Consider the following 19,473-nt stretch of genomic DNA (forward strand, 5'->3'; position numbering starts at 1 on the left):
ATCAATGATCTCCCAAAACACATACTAAAATCATTCGTTGACATCTATGCTGATGACACGACTATCTATGGCAACACATCAAAATGTTCTCTCTGATTCTCTCTCCTCTGATCTTGAGCGCGTGGTACAGTGGGGAAAGAGGTGGCTGGTTACCTTTAATGCATCTAAGACCAAGCTCCTATCTCTACATCATCAACGCTCTGATCCCCATCTGGCATCAATTGTAATGGATGGCTCTCGTCTAGGGGAGGCCCCATGTTTTGACAAGCTTCTGGGTTTGACCTTTACTCCTGATCTTAAATGGAACATGTACATCAAGTCTGTGGCCAAGGTCACTGGGAAAATGGTGGAATCCTTCAACCGCTCCAGAAGATATCTCACTAATGATGCAATTCTCTATCTATATAAGAGCCAAGTACGTCCAAGGATGGAGTACTGCTGACACATCTGGGCAGGAGCTGCTAAAAATAGCCTATCCTGCTTTGACAGAGTACAAAATAGACTTTGTGGCTTGGTAGGGGATGCCATTTTCTCTTCCCTGCAACCTCTTTCCCACAGAAGAGACATAGCGAACCTATCTTTGTTCTATCATTATTTCCATGGCAAGTGCTCGTCTGAGCTCCATTCTCTGGTCCTCCCTCGCCAATCTTTTTCAAAAAACACTCGACTAGCTGAAATCACCATCAATAATTTTCCCCACTCTCTATATGTGCCTAAATCAAAACGTAGATTCCATGAACAAAGCTTCTTTCTTAGAACTACACGCCTGTGGAACTCCGTTCTGCTTGCCTGTTTCCCTCCCGACTTCAACCTGGATGTCTTCAAGTCCAACACAAACAAATTCCTGAGGAACCGCCCCCTTAAGTAATGACACTTTATCAATTATCCAATACTATTACTACACTGTCCCATTGATTACTGTACACACAATAACCCTTATCCCCGAGTGACCCTTGGGCCTTGATAAGTGGTGACCTCCATGTAAAAAAAAAAAAAAAAAAATGCATGTTCCCCTATGAGTGTATAGTAAACGCGGCATAAAAAAATGACTAAGTTCAGCATTTTCCCCCATTCCATTTAACCTCAGAAATCCCTAGGTCAAATTCTGGTGAAGATGAACAAACGGTGAGGTTTTAAACCTTAACATATGTAAATTTGAGTTCTGCACCATGCAAAAAAAGAAATGACTAAGTCCATCATTTGCCCCCCACCCCCACCATTTAGCCCCAAAGCTTTAACATATTTAAATTTGAATTCAGCATCATGCAAAACTGCTAAATAGACTTACACAGAAAATTTTGGATAAATATGGTAAAATAGTCTCAAAAATGGAGTGTTTTTATTAGTCCTAAAAGAGCCCCTGGAGCACACCCAAGAGTTATCGCGAAGTATAGACAAACAAAATTATATAGAAATCAGTTAGTTACAACTCTTCAGAAACTTTTATAAAAATCCAAGGCATCAATTTTTTTTAATAAGCATAAAAGTGTCAATTTTAGCCATTTTAACCCTAAAGGCACCCCTAATGGAGCCACTGGAATTTTCCTGGAAAATCCATTCTGTTACTTTTTTACTCATATCATGTTTAATGTTTGTGAAAGTTTTCAAAAAATTCCAAGGCGTAGTTGAGAAAAGTGCAGACAGATGAATGGATGAACAAATGAACAGACAAACAGAAATACGGACAAGGGTGAATTTACAGGTCCACCCTCCTTTTGGTTTCCTAATTGTTGTTTAAAATATCAGCTTATAAAATTTATTAGTATTCCTAATTATTTTTAAAAAAAAATAGCTTGTTCAATGTATTGGTGTTCCTAATTATGAAAAAGAAAATCAGCTTATTCAATATATTGTGTTCCTAATTATAAAAAAAATCTGCTTCTTAAACTGGTTGGTGTTTCTAATTATTAAAACAAAATCAGCTTCTTAAATTGGTTGGTGTTCCAGATTATTAAAAAAAATACCTTGTTCAATTTGTTGGTGTTCCTAATAATTTAAAAAAAATCAATTTATTAAATTTATTATTTTTTTTGAAAAAAATTACTTGTTCATTTTATTAGTGTTCCTCATTATTTAAATAAAAACAGCTTGTTGAATTTATTATTATTCACAATTTTTAAAAAATCAGATTATTCAATTCATTGGTGTTTCTGATTATTTAAAACAATAAGCTGGTTCAATTTTTTGTGTTCCTAGTTATTTAAAAAAAATTTATTAATTTATTGGTTTTCCTAATTATTTAAAAAAAAAATCAGCTTATTCAATGTATTAGTGTTATCAAAAGAATTAGCTTGTTGAATTTATGTGTTTTTAATTATTTAAAAAATCAGCTTATTCAATTTCTTGGTGTTTCTAATTATATAAAAAATCAGATTGTTCAATTTTTTTTAGTTTGTTGCGAAGCAGGATATAAATACGCTAAACTCGCTACAAGAAAAAATTATGAAACGAATTGAATGAAGGAAAAAAAAAACACAAATGCTGGAATAAAATAAACATGTCGTTTATTTTCTGTTGAGAAATGAAAGTCTTGGGTGTACACATGTTCATTCAGTCGTTGACGACTACGCTCGTGGAAGGAAAGGGGAATGCAATAGAGAAACGCGAAGTGGCAAGCCGGCCTGTAGAAAGAGAGGGTTAAGCTCAGTAGAGCGTCGCGCACATGTCTGTTTTGATGGACCAAAGCCGAAGGGGAGATAGAGTGAGAAAGTCAATCCAGTTCATGGAAAGAGAAAGTGTATAAAGTGTGCGTGTGCTTATCCCACATTAGCACAGTAGCAGGGAAAGTGACGTTAGGGCGCGCGGTCGGTTCGTCGACTCAACAGGTCGAACACTGGTCCAGACAAAAAAGGGAAGTTGACAGGTTTTGTTGACTTTTATACTGGAGTTAGTGTTCTGAGTGCGCATGTCTGGCTTTCACTTTAAAGGAAGTGACGTCACAGCTGGGGGGGGGTGCACGTTAGCGTGTGTGTGTGTATGCGCAATAATGTGAGTGTGTGTATGAGGCTGCATGTGTGTGTGTGTGTGTACGTGCGTGCGTACATGTGGGTGTGTATATGTGAGGGAAAACATGTTCGAACAAGTTCCTACTTTTTCAAAAAACATAGTTTATCCAATTTTTTTGGTGTTTGTAATTATTTTTAAAAAAGTTTGTTCAAATTAATGGTGTTCCTAATTATTTAAAAAAAAGATAGCTTGTTCAATTCATGGTGTTACAAATTATTTAAAAAAAGATAGCTTGTTCAATTCATGGTGTTACCAATTATTTAAAAAAAAAAAAAATAGCTTTTTGGATTTGTGTTATTAATTATTAAAAAATTTAGCTTGTCCAATTTATTGGTAGTACTATATATTTTAAAACAATCATCTTGTTCAATTTAATAGCGTTTTAAATCCTTTTAAAATAAGCTTGTTCAATTAATTGGTGTTCCTAATAATTTTTTTAAAAAATCAACTCATTTAATTTATTCGTATTTCATGATAACTGAAAAAAATCAGCTTATTTAATTTATTAGTGTTCCTAATTTTTTTTAAAAATCAGGTTATTCAATTTACTTTATTAAAAAAAAAAACAGCTTGTCCAATTTTTTGGCAATCGTAATTATTACAAAAAAATAGCTTCTCCAATTTATTTATGTTACTTTTTATTAAATAATAATTAGCTTTTTCAATTTATTGGTGTTCCTAACTATTTTAAAAAAATCAGCATGTTCAATTTTTTTCAATTTTTTGTGTCCAATTATTTTTTAATGAGCTTGATCAATTTATTGGTGTTGCTAATTATTAAAAAATAGTTAGCTTGTTCAATTTATTGATGTTCCTAATTATTTTTAAAAAATAAGCTGGTTTAGTAAATTTGTGTTTCTCATTTTTAAAAATATCAGTTTGTTTAATTTTATTGGTGTTTCTAATTATAATAAAAAAAAAATTTACCCTGTCTAAGTTATTTGTGTTCCTTATATTTTTTTAAAAATCAGCTTATTTATTTTATTGGTGTTCCTAATTATTAAAATAAAATTGGCTTGTTCAAATAGTTTGGTGTCTCTCATTAAAAAAATCAGCTTATTCAATTGTTTGTTGTTCCTAATTATTTAAAAGAAATAGCTTGTTCAATGTATTAGTGTTTCTAATTATTTACAAAAATTAGCCTTTTCAACTTCATTGGTGTTCCTAATTTTTTTTTTTTTAAATGTAGTCTATTCAATTTATTGGTGAACTTATTGTATTTAAGAAAAACTAACTTGTTCAATTTTTATGAGGTTTTTAATTATTAAAATTAGTTAATTGAAAAAGTTATTTTAATTGGAAAGCATAAAAGTTAAGCATTAAAATTTGGGGGTTAAGGCAAGCAAAAAAAAATGGTAGTTTTGAATTCTTGTTAAAGACTTTTTATTGCTTGGTGTTTTTACTGTTCAGTAAAATATATAAGTATACTTTCACAAATTCCAGTCTGCTAAGAATGATGTCCATATTATAAAAATCTACTAAAATACAAAGCAAACATAATGTCATCTTAAGTGACATTATCAATAGTAATCCAAATACAATTATGAGAAAGTGCACAAACATCTACAACCTATCCTATAAATTTATCTTTCTTTTTGTTGAATATGAAGAAACATTTCAAATTTTTGTTGTTTAGCCTTGATATTTGAATCAAGCTCAATTTATTTCTTTTTAAATTGAAAAAAAAAAAAAATTGTTCAATTTATTGGTGTTCCTAATTATGAAAAAAAAATCAGCTATTTCAATCTATTGGTGTCACTAATTATTTTTAAAAATCAGCTTGTCACATTTATTGGTTTTCCTAATTAGTTTGGAAAAAAATTAGCTTGTTTAATCTGTTAGTCTTCCTAATTATTTTTAAAAAATAGCTTATTCAAGTTATTGGTGTTCCTAATAATTTTTTTTTAAATCGCCTTACTGAATTTATTGCTGCTCCTAATATTTTTTTTTAAATTAGCTTGTCCACTTTATTCATGTTTATTATTATTATTTTTAAAAAATAGCTTGTTAAATTTCTTGGGGTTTTTTTTTCAAATTATTTTCTTTTTTAAATCTGCTTATTAAATTTATTGGTGTTCCTAATAATTAAAAAAATTAGCTCATTCAATTTACTGGAGTTTCTTATTTTAAAAAAAAATCAGCTTCATAAATTTATTTAAAAATAGTCAGCTCATTCAATTTATCATGTTTCTTATTATTTAAAAAAAAAATAGCTTATTCAATTCATTGGTGTTCCTAATTATTTTACACACAATTTGCTTGTTCAATTTATTGGTGATTCTATAATTAAAAAAAAATATATCAGCATATTCTATTTACTGATGTTTCTAATTATTTTCCAAAAATTAGCTTGTTCAATTTACTGGTGTTCCTAAATATTTTTTTAAAAAATCAGCTTATTTAAATGTACTGTGTTCCTTATTATTTAAAAAATGAGCTTATCCAATTTATTGGCGTTCCTAATTATTTAAAAAAAAAATAGCTTGCTCAATTTACTGGGGTTTCTAATTATTAAAAAAAATTAGCCTCTTCAGTTTATTAGTGTTCCTACTTATTAAAAAAAAATTAGCTATCCAATTTATTGGTATTCCTTGTTATTTTTTAAAAAAATAGCTTGTTGAATTTATTGTTTTTACCAAATCATTAAAAAAAATCACTTTATTCATTTTATTGATGTTCCTAATTATTAAAAAAAAAAAAAAAAAAAAAAAAATCAACCTATTCAATTTATTGGTGTTTCTAATTATTTAAAAAAATCAGCTTGTTCAACTTGTTGTCTTTTATTATTTAAAAAAAAAATCAGCTTCTTAAATCTTTTGGTATTCCTAATTATTTACAAAAAAATCAGCTTTTTCAATGTATTAGTTTTACCTAATTATTTAAAATAATCAGCTTTTTCAATTTATTGGTCTTCCTAATTATTTTAAAAAATAACTTGTTCAATTTATTTGTGTTCCTAATTATTTTATAAAAAATAGCTTTTTCAATTTATTGGTGTTCTCAATTAAAAAATGAAATCTCGATTGACTTGGGGGTTTTTCTGTTCCTATCCCCCTTTGTAATTTTCTTTCATAAATCTTTGTGAAAGACAAAATCTTTTTGTTGAAAACCCTTTTTTTTTTCTGGTCTCAGTGACTTTTCATGATATTAGTAAAACATAGTTTCTTTGCTGTTAATGTGATAATTATTCACAAGTGAACTGTCTACAAAAATCCTTTTTTTGAAAATCCAGCATTGCCAGTGTTGCAATAAAAGTGATGTTGATGACATGTCTAAACTCTTATTGTGAGTGTTGTGACCTTAAAATGCCGGAAAAAATAACACAAACAAGCGTGATTTACAAGAAAGTGTGTTAACAGAAAGTACAGAAATAATCAGTTAACAGACAGGCTGCTTCCTCGTTTTGTTTCTCTTATTTCTACTATTGGTCATAATCCTATTCATAAAGTCAGAATCCATAGTGATAGAACAGTGCATAAAAAGCACCTCTTGATCAATTTTATCAATAAAAATGAGAGAATGTATGATTATTTAGTGGGTTTTTTTTTTACAAATTGAATATTATAGAAAATTAAACCTAAAAAGAATCTATAGATTAATTGGAAAGTGAAATAGAAATTTTTTTTTAGCTTACTTCAAAGAATTTAGCACATGGATCCACCAATTCAACCAATGTCTGTTTTTGATCTTCATCTAAAACTGAAATTTAAAAAGAAACAAGATTTGTAAATATTTGTATATATGTTTATGTGGGATAAACTAAAAAACTAATTAACTCATCATTATGAATTTTTGAACACAACTAGGTATAAATGCTGGGTGATAGTTTTATGCAAAATTTGTGAAAAGTCAGATACTCCTAATTTTGATAGAATAAGTATATGTTAATGCAAAATTATATTGCCAAGATTTTAGTTCTGGGGGCATTTAAAAGTTTTTAGTGAAGGGCAGAATATGGGCACAACCTTCCATTTAAAAGTTTGGCGCTTCTTCAATATTAGTGCAAATTTGAAAATCAAAATATCGAATTTCAAGTAAAACCAATGGTATCTACTTGTCATGTCATAGTAGTAATGAACACATTGAAAAATTATGATAAATGATAATAAATTATCAATGATAACAGTTTTCAAAGACAATTCACAGAAAACTGAATTTTGCTAAAGTAGCATAAAATTTTCAAAGTTTTCAGTAAATAATTACCTCTCTTGTTGCAATTCAAACTATCCTGTTTTTTTATTTATCTTTTTAGCAAAACTCAATTTTTGCTAATTTTCTTGAAAAATTTATTCTTAATAATTAATTTTCTACCTTATGGTTTCTCAAAAATTTTTATATATTCATTATTGCATGATAAAAAATAAGATAGCATTGGTTTTACTTGAAATTCAATATTTTGATTTTCGAATTTCACTCAAATAACGAAACACTGAAAACTCTTATATTCCAGTTTTGCATTAAATGTGATCCATAGTTATTAGAAATCAGCAAGATTCCCTTGAATTTTCCATTACTTTTTAAAGCATCTTTAAACTAAATTACTTATTTAATATTGCTAAAAATTGGCATAAGAATTCTAAGGTTTAATCTCCATAAGGTGACATAAAATGTTGCAAAACTATTGTTTGATGAATTAATTTTATTAACTACTAGCAGAGTAGTCATCCTGAGACATATATTAACTTAGCAGTACTTATGCAAATGAATTAAACAAAGATTTAGAAAATTTCAGAGGATTACAGAAAAAGGTTAAAAGTAGGGATTTACCAATTATCAAATTGGCCGATTACTGATTAATCGGCCAATTTGATAAGCGGCAGATTAATAGATTTTCTAATGCTGATTTATTAGCAAATTTTTGTTGTCATAAATGATACTAATATTAATTATATTAGAAAGGAAGACAAATTAACTGACTCCTTTGCTTGCCAGTGTAAATTTATCAAAGAGACATGGATCGCTAAGCCATATCAAATGATGCGCTGTTAACATGTAGACCTTTACAACTGCATTGAATTTGAGACAAATAGATGTAAAATTGAAATTTGAATATGAAAATTTCCATCCTTTCTCGACCTATCAAGTTATCATTATTTTTTTACTTTAAATCATTATTTTTTTTAAATCATTATTTTTATTTTAAATCATTTTTATTTTAAATAATTATTTCTTTTATTTTAAATCATTATTATTCTTTTATTTTAAATCATTATTTTTTTACTTTAAATCATTATTTTTTTACTTTAAATCATTATTTTTTTTTACTTTAAATCATTATTATTTTTTTACTTTAAATCATTATTTTTTTTTTTACTTTAAATCATTATTTTTTTTTTTACTTTAAATCATTATTATTTTTTACTTTAAATCATTATTATTTTTTACTTTAAATCATTTTTTTTAAATCATTTTTTTACTTTAAATCATTATTTTTTTTAAATCATTATTTTTTTACTTTAAATCATTATTTTAAATCATTTCTTTTATTTTAAATCATTATTATTCTTTTATTTTAAATCATTATTATTCTTTTATTCTAAATCATTTTTTTTATTTTAAATCATTATTTTTTACTTTAAATCATTATTTTTTTACTTTAAATCATTATTTTTTTACTTTAAATCATCATTATTTTTTTAAAATCATTATTTTTTTACTTTAAATCATTATTTTTATTTAAATCATTATTTTTTTACTTTAAATCATTATTTTTTTACTTTAAATCATTATTTTTATTTAAATCATTATTTTTTTACTTTAAATCATTATTTTTATTTAAATCATTTTTATTTTAAACAATTATTTCTTTTATTTTAAATCATTATTATTCTTTTATTCTAAATCATTATTATTCTTTTATTCTAAATCATTGTTTTTATTTTAAATCATTATTTTTTACTTTAAATCATTATTTTTTACTTTAAATCATCATTTTTTACTTTAAATCATCATTATTTTTTTACTTTAAATCATCATTATTTTTTTACTTTAAATCATTATTATTTTTTTACTTTAAATCATCATTATTTTTTTTAAATCATTATTATTTTTTTAAATCATTATTTTTTTACTTTAAATCATTTTTATTTTAAATAAGAATTTCTTTTATTTTAAATCATTATTATTCTTTTATTGTAAATCATTATTATTCTTTTATTTTAAATCATTATTATTCTTTTATTCTAAATCATTGTTTTTTATCTAAATCATTATTTTTTACTTTAAATCATTATTTTTTTTTTACTTTAAATCATTATTTTTTTTACTTTAAATCATCATTATTTTTTTTACTTTAAATCATTATTTTTTTTACTTTAAATCATTATTTTTTTTACTTTAAATCATTATTTTTTTTAATCATTTTTTTACTTTAAATCATTATTATTTTTTTAAAATCATTATTTTTATTTTAAATAATTATTTCTTTTATTTTAAATAATTATTTCTTTTATTTTAAATAATTATTTCTTTTATTTTAAATAATTATTTCTTTTATTTTAAATCATTATTATTCTTTTATTCTAAATCATTTTTTTATTTCAAATCATTTTTTTTTTACTTTAAATCATTATTTTTTTACTTTAAATCATTATTTTTTTACTTTAAATCATCATTATTTTTTTACTTTAAATCATCATTATTATTTTTTACTTTAAATCATCATTATTATTTTTTACTTTAAATCATTATTATTATTTTTTACTTTAAATCATTATTATTATTTACTTTAAATCATTATTATTTTTTATTTTAAATCATTATTATTTTTTATTTTAAATCATTATTATTTTTTTTACTTTAAATCATTATTATTTTTTACTTTAAATCATTGTCAAAGAAAATGATTACTTCACCTTTCAGTTTTCATGTTAAGGAATTGTACATTAAATTGCAATGATATGCGAACCGAAAATAATGCATTCTTCATCAATCATACTTTTGTTCCTCATTTTTGACTCTTGCTACCATTGCATATATATTTTTATTTTTCTGGTTTAAATAATGAATATTTTATCGAGATAAATGATTAATTAGATATCAGACATAAGTAATTTAAATACGTAAAAAAATTAACTAAATATTAACAACAACCTTCAACCATTATGGCAACTAGTTTCTGCTGGAAGTATTTTGATGGCAATTCCAAGAATAAGGATACAGCTGCTTGCAAATTATGTGAAACAAATATCAAAGGATGGCAAATAAGCAAAAACTTTTACAACAACTAATATGTTAAACCATTTTAGAAAGGTTCATTCAAAAGAAGCAAAAGTTGGAAATAAAAAAAGGAAGCACAATGCATATTCAGGGACAGACATTCCAGGAACAAGTGGCTGCAACTACAAGCCTCCAGTGAAACACCAAACTACTATAGCAATATTGGCCAAAAAGAAAATTTGGGATATTAATGATCACAGGTCACAAGAGATTCATTATCTGATAAGAGAAATGATTGCTGTTGATATTAAACCATATTTTGTAACATCTTGGAGTTATTAGGCTTGTAGCAAAACTTTGTTCAAATTACATCATTCTATCAAAAACGTATTTCACTGCAAAATAATTTGATATATTTACAAAAGTAAAACAAAAATTCAACTGTTTCTTGCTGAAATTAGCAATATTTAATAAACTACAGACAGACAGACAGCTACAACAGATAGTGCTCTTTTTCCGAGTCTGACAGATCATTGGTTTTCAAATAACTTTGAACAGTGCAGAGCTATGCTTAGAGTTGTTCCATTCCTTGGTGCACACACAGGTGCAATAATAAGTGAAGAATTGCACAATATTCTTGATGAGTATAAAATCTTCAATAAAATTTTCTTAGTTTTGCAGGATTCCGAAACAAATATAGTTGCTAATGTCAGAGAATGTGATTTAGAATAACTATCATACATTGTAACTCAGGCTATGAAGACAACCATTGCAGCTAACAGAAATACAGTTTCTCACTTTAATCACCTATTAGCAATTAGTAAATTCACTGAAATACAGGATCAGCTGAATTTGGAAAAACAAACTTATTCAAGATATGATCACATAGTGGAATTCAACATATTACATCCTGAAAATAAATTAACAACAACAACAAGCTCTTGTAATGTGTGCTGTTAAGATTCCTACCTTAGCAATAAGTCCCCATATCAATGGGGGACTTGTTTGAAAAAATATCCAGTTCCTGAGTCCATTTGAAGAAATCACTAAAGAAGCAAGTTACAGAACATCAACCATAGCAATGATAATACCTACAAATTTAGTTTTGAGGTTATTTTTGTAAAAACTGTCCAATCTAATTCTAGTATTTCTGACTTTAGTGGAATTATTCTTACCATTGTTGAACAATTCAGGTTATCAGTTGAAACAAGATTTTTATCTAAATGATAAAAACTTGTGTATGCCTACATTTCTAGACCCATGATTCAAATATTAATTTTAAAAGATTGGCATAGAAAATATATTTAGAATTGGATTCTACATTGACTTTTCACTGTCAATTTAGTATCAAATGTCATAAACATATACTAATTTCAAAATCACATATCACAAAATCCAATGAAATGCACAAATCTGGAATATTGCAAATCTAATCAATACATATTGTAGAATGCTATATCCAAATGTCAGCTCTTTTTACACCATGGACTTCTAAAATAGTATCCTCAAGAAAATGTAATAATTTTATGTAGTGTTTTTCACTTTGTTTATCATGGTGTTGTAATTAAGTAAACGTACATGTTTAACATTAATTTAATTTTAATAAAAGTAAGAGCTGCATGTTATCAACGATAGAGTTCTTTATACAATCAGTATTTCTTTGCGATTCTATTGAATTCTTCACTTGGCACTGATCACATTCGTCCATTTGAGGTAGTTTCCTCAACTCCTTCCACAGTCAAACACAAAGAAAAAACTTCAGTTGTCCTTCAATGCTTGTTACACAAATCACTTGTTTTGTATGGTTTATTAAATTGTTAGGTGAAAGTACAGAATAGTTAGAAAAAACACCCTCTCTTTCACATGTTATGAGAAATGGACTTCCAAAAAGTTCTCTGTATAAGTGCTATTGTTTTTTATGGTTTTAACATTTTATATTTTATTGGCTTTGTTCAAGTTAATGCTGTGATGGTTTACAAATGATTTATTTCCGGTTTGTGCTGACCATTCTGCTTTACGTTGAATGCCCAGAAAAAGTCTCTTCTGATTAATGTTTACAAGTTTCAAAATAAGTAAACAAACTTGGCTGTTTTTTCAGAATAAGAATATTTTTTATCTGGTAAACAGTAATCAGAAAGAACTTTTTCATGGCATATTTGTGAAGCAGAATGATTCACACAAACTGAAATTTTTTAATAAGAGATTCGTTCATTTATTTTTTTTTTTCATATGAGAATTTGTGACGCTATAAAATTCCTACCTTAACAACTTACCATTGGGGAGTTCTTCAAGAAATTGTCCAGTTACTGAATCCATTTAAAGAAATCACCAGGAAGCAAGTCACAGAACTTCAACCATATCAATGATACTACCTACAATTTTAGTTTTGAGGTCATTTCTTTCAAAAGCTGTCCAATCTAATTCTCATATTTCTGACTTTAGCGGAATCCTTACCACTGTTGAACAATTCAATGGAAACAAGATTTTCATCTTATCTAAATGATAAAAACTTGTGTCTACTTTCCTAGATCCAAGATTCATATTTAAATTGCAAAAGAATGACATGGAAAACATATTTAGAATTGGATTCTACATCTACTTTCCACTGATAATGAAGCAGAATCGGCAGCTTACATTTCTTTAAGCTCTATTGAGAGTCAAAAAGAACAAAGTGAAAGTAAAACTTTACCTCTTTCAAGCCTGTTTAATGAATTAGCTTCAAATCAAAACTTAGAACAGGTAGAAGCTGAGTTGAACCTGGAAACTGCAACCACAGCAAAAATACAAGAATCCCAATCTAACTCAAAAGGAGTAAATCCCTTATGGTTAAGTGCATAAAAGAACTTTACAACTACTCGCAAGAGGTGATAATCCGTTTCAGTGGTGGAAACCTTACCACTGCTGAGTAAAATATTTAAGCGCACCACTTTCATCTTGGAGGGTGGGATACTCTTTAGTACAGGTGGTAATGTGTATGAACCTATGAGGAACAGGCTGCATCATGAGAATAAAGAAAGTTTCATATTTCTACATTACAACTTACAAGAATTCAACTTTAAATACTGAGGAGACTATGAGAGCAGAGGAGGCAAGCAGCTAGAATAGAAGAGAAAGTAGAACAGCAGCAGGTGCAGAACTTCAGCTTATAGTTATTAACTTAAAGAATTACAATTTGTACTTTGTAGTTGGTTTGTAATCTTTCTTTCTAATCTAATTGTTTTATTATGTTCATTTAAGAATTAGAAATTGTATTTTGTAATTTTATTTAATAAAGATAAAAGCCATAAGACACTTAACAAATGTTAAGTTAAATTAGCAGTTACTATGTTAATGTGTCAAAGCTACGAGGGGTGTGCAATAAGTAATGCCCCTGACCCACTTCCCATAGCAGTAGAGCAACGAAACTTGGCACAGTTATTAGTCTTTCTCTACATAGGAACTACCCAGAGTTATGCATTTCTCCCATCGTTTGATGCAGCTCTGGAGACCGTTTTTGTAGAACACCTCAGGTTGGTCTTCCAACCACAACATGACTTCAGAAATCAAGGCTGCATCATCTGGGAAACGCTTTCCTTTCAAAAACAACTTCATGGCTGGAAAGAGGTGGAAGTCAGAGAGTGCAAGGTCAGGAGAGTAGAGAGGATGCGGAATGATTTCATAACCACATGCCCGTGCTTCTTATCTGGCGACATGCGAGTTGTGGACCAGAGTGTTGTCCTGCAGGAAGAGGGTACTTTTGCTGATCTTGCCCCCGCCTCTTGATTTTGATAGCTTCCCTTAATTCCCTCAAAAGTGAAGCATAATAGGCTCCTGTAATTGTGGTACCCTTTGCCAGGAAATCTGTCATCACTACTCCGTTCTGGTCCCAGAAGACTGTGAGCATGACCTAGCCAGCGGAGGGCTGCATCCTTGCCTTCTTTGGAGGTGGTGAGTCCAAGTGCTTCCACTGCATTGACGGCTTTGGTCTCTGGATCATAGTGATGGACCTAGGTTTCATCCTGTGTAATCAGTCTTTTGAAAAACTTTGACTCATCTTCTTGGCACATCTCCAAATTCATCCTCGAGCACTCAACGTGTTCTCGCTTCTGGAATGGTGTGAGCAACCTGGGAATTCATCTGGTACCTTATGCATATGCAAATGATCATGAATGATAGTTTCCACAGACCCTGTACTAATCTTGACATCTTGGGCTATTTGGTGAATAGTAATGCGTCAATCTTCCAAAATGCCAGCCTCAACTTGATGGACAGATGCCTCATCAATGGCAGAAGAGGGGGGGGGACCAGGTCTGGGAGCTGTTTCCACAGACTTCCACCCATGTTTGAATTTACAATGTCAGCATTTTACAAGGTCATATGATGGGACATTATCACCATAAGTTTCTTTCATTTCATCAAAAGTCTCCAGTGGTGTGCATCCTTTCAAATACAAAAACCAGATCACTGCTCGACATTCACACCTGACTCAGTTCAAACACCTGTAAAACAGAAACCACAATTATTTCAGAGCTGTAATTTGCCACATAACCCGTAGAGATATAAATCATTGCTCATGCCAAATTTCAGCTAGATCAGACAACTGAAAGTGGGTCAGGGGCATTACATATTGCACGCTCCTTGTATCTGATGGGTTACTTGGCAGTGATGAAATGATTTAACTTTAATAGGAAAGAGAAAAGTAAATAATAATCAACCGATAAATCGGCAAATTTACCGATTACTGATTAATCGGCAAAGTGGCCGATTAAGCCAATTACCGCTAACCTGCCGATTAATCGGTACAAATAAAAATACAAATACTTGCTTACCTTCTGGATATGGAAATACTTGATCAGAGATAACCTCTCCACGGAAAAGATTCATGGCAAATGATCGAGACTCCTAAAAAGAGAGAATTACACACACATATATATATAATTATCCACTGACACTTGTTTCGTCATCTACGACTCATCAGAGTAGCTGAATCTTAGTCGTAGACGATGAAACACGTGTCAGTGGGTAATTATATTTTAAAAATAATATATATGCTGCTCCCCATTTAAGGGGGTACCAAATTGGTCAAAGGGAAAATTATTCCCAATTTGCATTTAGGTAAAATGCAATTTCGTATAAATAATTGAATTAATTCAAAAAGTATCGCTAATAAAAACAAATAAAAACATCTAATATATATATATATATATATACATACATATACACACACACACACACACACACTCACAAGCTGTGAAGTTTTGATTAAGTATTTGTTTGCAGTATTTAAAAATAGTTTTCATTAGGTATTAGGTGTTTGCAATTAAATAGATAAATTATGTGTGTGTTCGTCCGTCGAAACGACGAGGACCATCTGCTCATTCTGTAGGGTAGGGTGGGAGGAGTCATCATTGGTGAGTGCGGATATATATATATATATATATATATATATAGCTGAAAAGCCCAATCTTTGCTTGAAAAGTTCTATTGCAGTGAGAACAGGGAATCATAGTCGATATTGAGGGCCAAGACATTGTCTTTCCTGTCCTTTCTGTGCTACTCTGCAGCAACCTTTCAGTAACTTTCATATTTGCAGGCACTGTCACGAAGAGCGACCCGCCACTTGACTCTATCTGAAGCTGTCTGCTCCCATAATTATGGATCAACATTGAAGGCCTTCATTGATGCCTTCAGAGTGTCTTTAAATCGTTTTCTCGGGCCGCCATGGGAGCGCAGCAAACAGAAGGTTTTTGGGTAGTCTGTAGTCTGGCATGTGGACTACATAACCAGCCCAGAGAAGCTTAACCTTCATCAGGATAGTGGGGATGCTTGGGAGTCCAGCACAAGTGAGGACTTCTGTGTCTGATATCCTTTCCTCCCAGCCTATGTCAAGCAGTTTCCTCAGTCTGGTGGTGTGGAAATGATTTAATTTTCTAGCGTGCCATTGGTAGACAGTCCACGACTCACATCCATAGAGTAAGGTGGTGAGTATAACAGCTTTATAGACTTTGATCTTTGTCATAAAGCTGATGCCTCTTCTGTCCCATACATTCTTGTAGAGCAGGGGTCTCAAACTTGCGGCCCGCGGGCCAATTGCGGCCCGCGGGTCAATAGTTTGTGGCCCCCGCCTTATTTTGAAAGTTTAATGTTAGTGCGTCCCGCAAGTTTGATATGAATGGCACTTTACAGTGTTTTGTGCAGAGCTCAACGAACCTACCAATCACGGTGGAGTATATGGCTCTCGAGGGTGGGACGTCGACCGGGCTTGATGCAAGCAGAAAGTTACAGCAGCGTTGCCATGGAGCATTTTCTTCCGTGCCTGGCTGTCTGCATGAATGGCTGACTGCCTCGTTTAGGCACACGCGGACATTCGTCCCAGATCGTGGTGTTCACAACACTTCCAAAAAAAGTTTTGCTTTTGTTTTGTCCAGCAGGACAACATAATCCCAGTCTAAGGTTGCAGCATAATGTCATTAATAGTGATGGGACGATTCCTAATTTTTTTCCGATTCCGATAACGATTCCAGGAAAATATTGATTAACGATTCCGATTAAAGATTAACAATTCCCAAGTACGATTCCGACTCATACCTTAGCTATATGTCCAATTTAGATTTAAATTTATTTTATAAATTAAAAATATTGAATGGTGCGAAAATAAAATGTGATCAAATAAACCACGTGTTTTGTTGTACCGACCGTCACTAATAGACCAAGTGTAATTGATGTATGTAAATTCCAATTAAACTGAAACAAGAATAATTGAACTTTTATTTCAATATAAAATGGTCACTTATTCTTGTTCATATTCGTATTAGCATAAAAGATGGCTATTGCCAATATTTAATTCGTTTTTTAGAATATATTTTAAAAAACAAAAAGAATGAAAAATAAGAATCCATTTCTGGTTATGTTAAAACTAAATTTATTTTGTTTTTGAGTTTTGTTTTGATTTTGTTTTTAGTTTCAAAAGTTTTAACTTCCCCAATCTGAAATAAAACAAGGAAGGGATGAGCTCAGTGGTGGCAATAGGGGTTTATCCCTTTGAAGTTAGTTGTCTACCGACTGTCCGTCCAGTTTTTGCCCAGAATAGTTTTTGCTATCATAAAGTAATTGATATCGCTAAAATTAAAATTAGGGTTATATACGTTTTAATTTTTTTTTTATATGTTGAAATAGATAAATATAATCTTTCTTTCTCAAGTTCATTTTTAGAAAAATGACAAATGCTTTGCAGACTTTTTGCACCCCCTTTCTTCAAATTTATACACTATATATACATTTGATAGACATATAGACAATTTCAACATACAAATATAATTCTTTTCAAGTTGAACTTCCTCTCTCCTGCTATTTACTACTAACTCTCTCCCTCCCTCCCTCTCTCTCTCTCTCTCTGACCCCGATCCGACTTAAAGAACTTACAACCTCAAGGAACAAACAACCAATTTTAACCAGGCTTGAAGAAAGGAAAAGAAACACATTTTGGAGTTTTCCTGGAAAATTACATGTAAAGTGCATCCAGGAGATAAGCGCCCGCGTGTTTGCGTGTTGTGTGGGTACGTGGGAGAGACGGATGAGGGGAAAAGACTTACCTCGAGACCAGCTCAGCGTTACCGACCAAAAATAGAAAAAAAAGACCAAGATGGCGGCCGCCGTCTTTTGTAAAGTATGAGGTCTCGCAAAGTCACACGAATTCTCGCAATATGCAAATTTAGCCGGCCTAGAACGACGATAAAAGCCGGTGATGAGAAAGACGTGGGGAGAGCGACGATTGAGTTGGCCGGGGAATCGTGTGGCTGTTGCTTCTCGTGCCGTGTGAGGATATTTTACCGTTGTTGGATTCCGTGCAGAACCGGTGCATAATGGTTATTGAATTGCTGCAACATTTATAACATCTTTTCCTGAACTTACCATGTTAAAGAGAGAGTCGGGCGCCATCTTGAATTTTTCCTTACACATTTTTGTTACAAGCTATCTCGGCTATTTGGCCTCTAGGACTATGACCGAGTCGAAATTCAACTTAAAGCTCATACCCGAGTTTGACGGGTCCACGTCCATCGTCGACTGGGTTAAAAGGGTCGAGCTGACGTGCGACCTTTGTGAGGTGAAAAGGGTACACACTGTGATTCCCCTGAGATTGGCTGGGGGTGCCTTGAGTGTATATCAGCAACTCAGTGTTGCCGAAAAGGGAGATGTCACCGCAATTAAAGCTGCGCTGTACAAGGCATTTGCCATGGATCCTTGTACGGCCTATGAAAAATTTGCTTCCAGAAAACTTCTACCGGAGGAAAGCGTGGACGTTTTCTTCGCTGAGTTAAAGAAACTCGCAGTTCTGTTCGGTGGAGGGGTGTCGGAGCGGACGCTCGCGTACGTGTTTGTGGCGGGCCTTCCCACTCGGGTGAAGCAGCTACTGAGAGCCTCAACCAGCGTTTCAACAACGACCATGGAACACTTGATGGAACGTGCTCGAGCCATCATCAAAGATGAGGAGGACCTGGGGGAACCAGTTGTGATGGCGACACAGACAGGCCAGATTGGCTCTCGGGAGATTCCGAATCAGAACCCTGCAAGCAATGGGAAATGTTTTCGCTGCGGCCGACGCGGACATTTTGCAAGGAATTGCACCAACAGGGGGCGTGTGCGCTGTTTTAATTGTGGCGGTTTAGGGCATCTAGCCCAAAACTGTGCGGGAAACGTATCAGGGGAGAGGACGTCAGCGCCGCCCTGCTCCCCGAGCAAAATTTGAACAAGGCGCAACCAGTGATGACCGTCTACATAAACAGGATACCCTGCTCAGCACTTCTCGACTCAGGCTGTTCGCATACTATAGTGAGCGCCAGGCTGTGTCCAAGTTGGACTAAGAGGAAGATCAAAGTCACCACGATAGGAGGCGAGACCCAGACATGCTGTGGAGCTGGAACTGTCAAGATCTACACGGACACTGGTGCAGCCACTAAGATCAATGTGCTCGTGACCCAAGGAAATCTCCTTGGGTTTGACCTGTTGCTCGGATACGATGCCATCAAGGCGCTGGGGGGAGTCACAATTCATCGGGATGGAAAGGTGCGATTCTTGGAGGCCCCAGTGTGTGCAGCGCTCCATATCGATCGGCCGGATTTTACAGTAGACTACGACTCGTGCAAGAGGGCCCGGATTGCATCTTGGAAGTGGACCGAGGGAATGGCACCGACTAAACTCAAGAATGGGGTTGCAGAGTACCCTATACCCAGTGAGGATCGAGCAGAATACGAAAGGGAACTAAAGGCGTGGATCCAAGATGGCTGGTTAATCCCCTACCCTGAGGACAAGCTTGGGCCTCCCAAGGGTCTA

General features: G+C 31.8%; 1 protein-coding gene across 1 annotated transcript in view; it reads right to left on the bottom strand.

The window, feature by feature from the left end:
- The window catches only part of LOC145246787 (very long-chain specific acyl-CoA dehydrogenase, mitochondrial-like), a 248,482-nt gene that overhangs the window by 43,398 nt on the left and 185,611 nt on the right, over positions 1-19,473 (bottom strand). Inside the window, exons 3-4 of the mRNA XM_080108583.1 lie at positions 14,973-15,045; positions 6,641-6,705 (exon numbers count right to left, since the gene is read on the bottom strand). Of these exons, the coding sequence (XP_079964709.1) occupies positions 6,641-6,705; positions 14,973-15,045 (138 nt within the window). The remainder of the gene's footprint in view (positions 1-6,640; positions 6,706-14,972; positions 15,046-19,473) is intronic.

Source organism: Euprymna scolopes, chromosome 24 (assembly GCF_053919585.1).
Source record: "Euprymna scolopes isolate OS-2025 chromosome 24, ASM5391958v1, whole genome shotgun sequence".
NCBI lineage: Eukaryota > Metazoa > Mollusca > Cephalopoda > Sepiida > Sepiolidae > Euprymna > Euprymna scolopes.